Consider the following 2,606-nt stretch of genomic DNA (forward strand, 5'->3'; position numbering starts at 1 on the left):
ATGCAAAGATTTGAAACTCAGTTTTGGCACAAGTTAAGCAGCAGCCAAATTCAAAATCGACCAAACTGAGCTAGTGGCTTTGGATCCTGTTTTGGTATATTGAGACCTCTATAATAAGTACCTAAAATTGATTTGTTGTTGAAAAGCTAGAGAAACAGAAACATGATTTGTCCTTAATCAGTTGTGTTGCCTAACTGGTCATCAATTGTTCACAATCACAAGCTACATATATGAAGCCAAATTTAGTGAACATGAATATGAATTGGTTTCTTGGAAGAAAGGATCTATACAATTTAAATTTTCTGACAAGTCAAGAAATCCCAAGGTGCTGTCACATTGGGATAATATATACAAGAAACACATAAAATTTTAGACAGAATTCAACAGCTTGTTTGTATTCATAAAACCTTGAAAAAAGAAGAGAGTTTCTCTAATTTTGGTGAAAATGGACAACAGCCTTAATGTTCCATCATATTAGTATCATATAAACTTATAAAGCAATAAACATCAAACAACCATCTGTTTTCCTGTTAATTATAGACATACTTGTCCAGAATTGTACTTTGAATTTATGAGTAGATTCTCAACATTATCTGAATCTTTCAACAGTGGAAGCAATTTCATTGATACAGAATACTCCCATTTGCCTTTCAAGCAAATCTTCATTATTGAAATATCTTGGGATCTTTTCAAATTTTTGAACCTTATACAGTCAAATAAGTAAATTGCAAATAATGCGTCAATCAAATAATTAAGTTCACTAGCTATAACATATACCAAATTGCTAAGACTCGATCCAATAATGTTTCATAGAGAGAGAAGGAGAGATATGAAAACCTGTCAAGTTCATCTATTTACAATCACAATTCTGATACATCATTTATTTTGATTTTATCAAAATGATAAAAAAGAATTGGTATCTATTAATCTTCTTTTGAAATGAAAAACTTAAAAGAAAGAATCCATTTTCAGGCATAATTATCATTTATCAAAGAGAAATGATAAAAAGATAACAAAAATGAGTGCTATGGTAAATTAAGTTTCATTATGAAGTCTTACATGCATAGATCAACAAGGAGAATTCAACTTTTTCCTGTTCTTTCTGCACCAACTTTTCTTCTAACCAAAGTCTGCTATCCATTCCACTTCTTGTTCTGAACATGAAAACTGCATATCTTGATGAAGGATTGTTGAAGAACCAATCATGAACATCCCACATCAGATCAACCAGCAAACCATCAACAAAAATTGTCTGGTTTCCTCTAAAATTCCACTGCAGCCTCTTTACTCGAATCACCGTCTTCGTATCAATCGAAACAGACAATACTGGATGCTTCAAGCCTTCATTTTCTCCGCTACATCTGATCACAATGTTATGAGAAATCCCAGTATCACTGAATTGAGCTTTGGTGGAGTAAAGGGTACTACTTCCTGAATAATGCTCTTGCCTTGATATCAAAGAGACCTTAGAAACTGGGGTACTAGTCTTGAACTTCTTGGTCATGGCTTCTTCACCCATGTCACCTAGAATTAGGCCTATTTCTGAATCAACCATGACCAAAATGTAAAACCCATCAACAGGTTCAGGACCAGTAGCATCATACTTGGCTCTGGAGAGATCCCAAATGATTTCCATCTTCGAGCTTTCTGGTGATTCGAAGACTTTAGAGCCTTTCTTCTTGCGAAACAGGCGAGAATTGGTGTTGAGTCTGAAGGATGTTGAGGGATCATCACCAAACTTAATGCTCAAGCCTTGTGCATAATGGTTCTTGCACCAGGCGACTGTGACCAAGAACTGCTTTTTAGTGGTGGAGAGAGTGATCTTGTAGAGACTAGTGACTGCATTTTGGACTGAAGGAGATAGACTTGGAGAAACACAAGCAGTGTTTGCATAGCTAGAACATGAAGGATGAGAAACATTCACTGCATTTTCACTAAAACAAGACAGTTTGTCTCTCATTGTAAAAGAACACTTCTTCTGAGTTTGAGAGAGAGAGAGAGAGAGAGAGAGAGAGAGAGAGATCGTTAGGGGGTTTTTAAAGAAATGGGATCTGTCTTAAATGTTGTAAAATGGGCACTTGAGAGGAGATAATGAGAAAGAAGGTGAGGAAAGACAGGTTCTTTGTGCAAGAATTAAATAAGATTCTCTGCCTATTTCACCTTAAATTTTGCATCTTTAGCAAGAGAAGGGAGGGAAAGAAGGAAGGGAGTGGAAGATTGAGACAGAGACCTTCAAGCTTGCCTTGTTCATCTGCTATGACAGTTCATACATGGTGACACAACACAAAAGAATTCAAAAGAAAAAGGAAGAGGGGAAAGAAAGGAGGCTAACAAAGAAGTTGGACCTGGTCTGGTACAAGCAGTAGTAGAACCACCATCACTATTTGTGACAGGATCATGGCTGCTTTTAATTCCTTTTACATTCGGTTGTGTGACTTAATATAACAAGGGGGTTGTGAGTTGTGACTGAGCAAAGGCAACAGAATTGTAACTAACTAGTTCATGCATCATATCTATTTTATTAGTTTTTCACAAACTATTGTACCACTGTACCAGCTTGGTCAAAAAAAGGGAAAATACCAGTCTCATACTAAAAGGGAGTAAAA

The 2,606-nt window shown here is 35.9% G+C and overlaps 1 protein-coding gene across 1 annotated transcript; it reads right to left on the reverse strand.

Annotated features, from left to right (window-relative positions):
• Positions 1–1,014: 1,014 nt before the first annotated feature.
• Positions 1,015–2,115, reverse strand: LOC101309136. The gene has a single exon (XM_004294418.1). It carries the CDS (start codon positions 1,958–1,960, stop codon positions 1,046–1,048), a length of 915 nt encoding a protein of 304 aa, XP_004294466.1. The 5' UTR covers positions 1,961–2,115; the 3' UTR covers positions 1,015–1,045.
• Positions 2,116–2,606: the final 491 nt, after the last annotated feature.

Source organism: Fragaria vesca, linkage group LG3 (assembly GCF_000184155.1).
Source record: "Fragaria vesca subsp. vesca linkage group LG3, FraVesHawaii_1.0, whole genome shotgun sequence".
Lineage (NCBI taxonomy): Eukaryota > Viridiplantae > Streptophyta > Magnoliopsida > Rosales > Rosaceae > Fragaria > Fragaria vesca.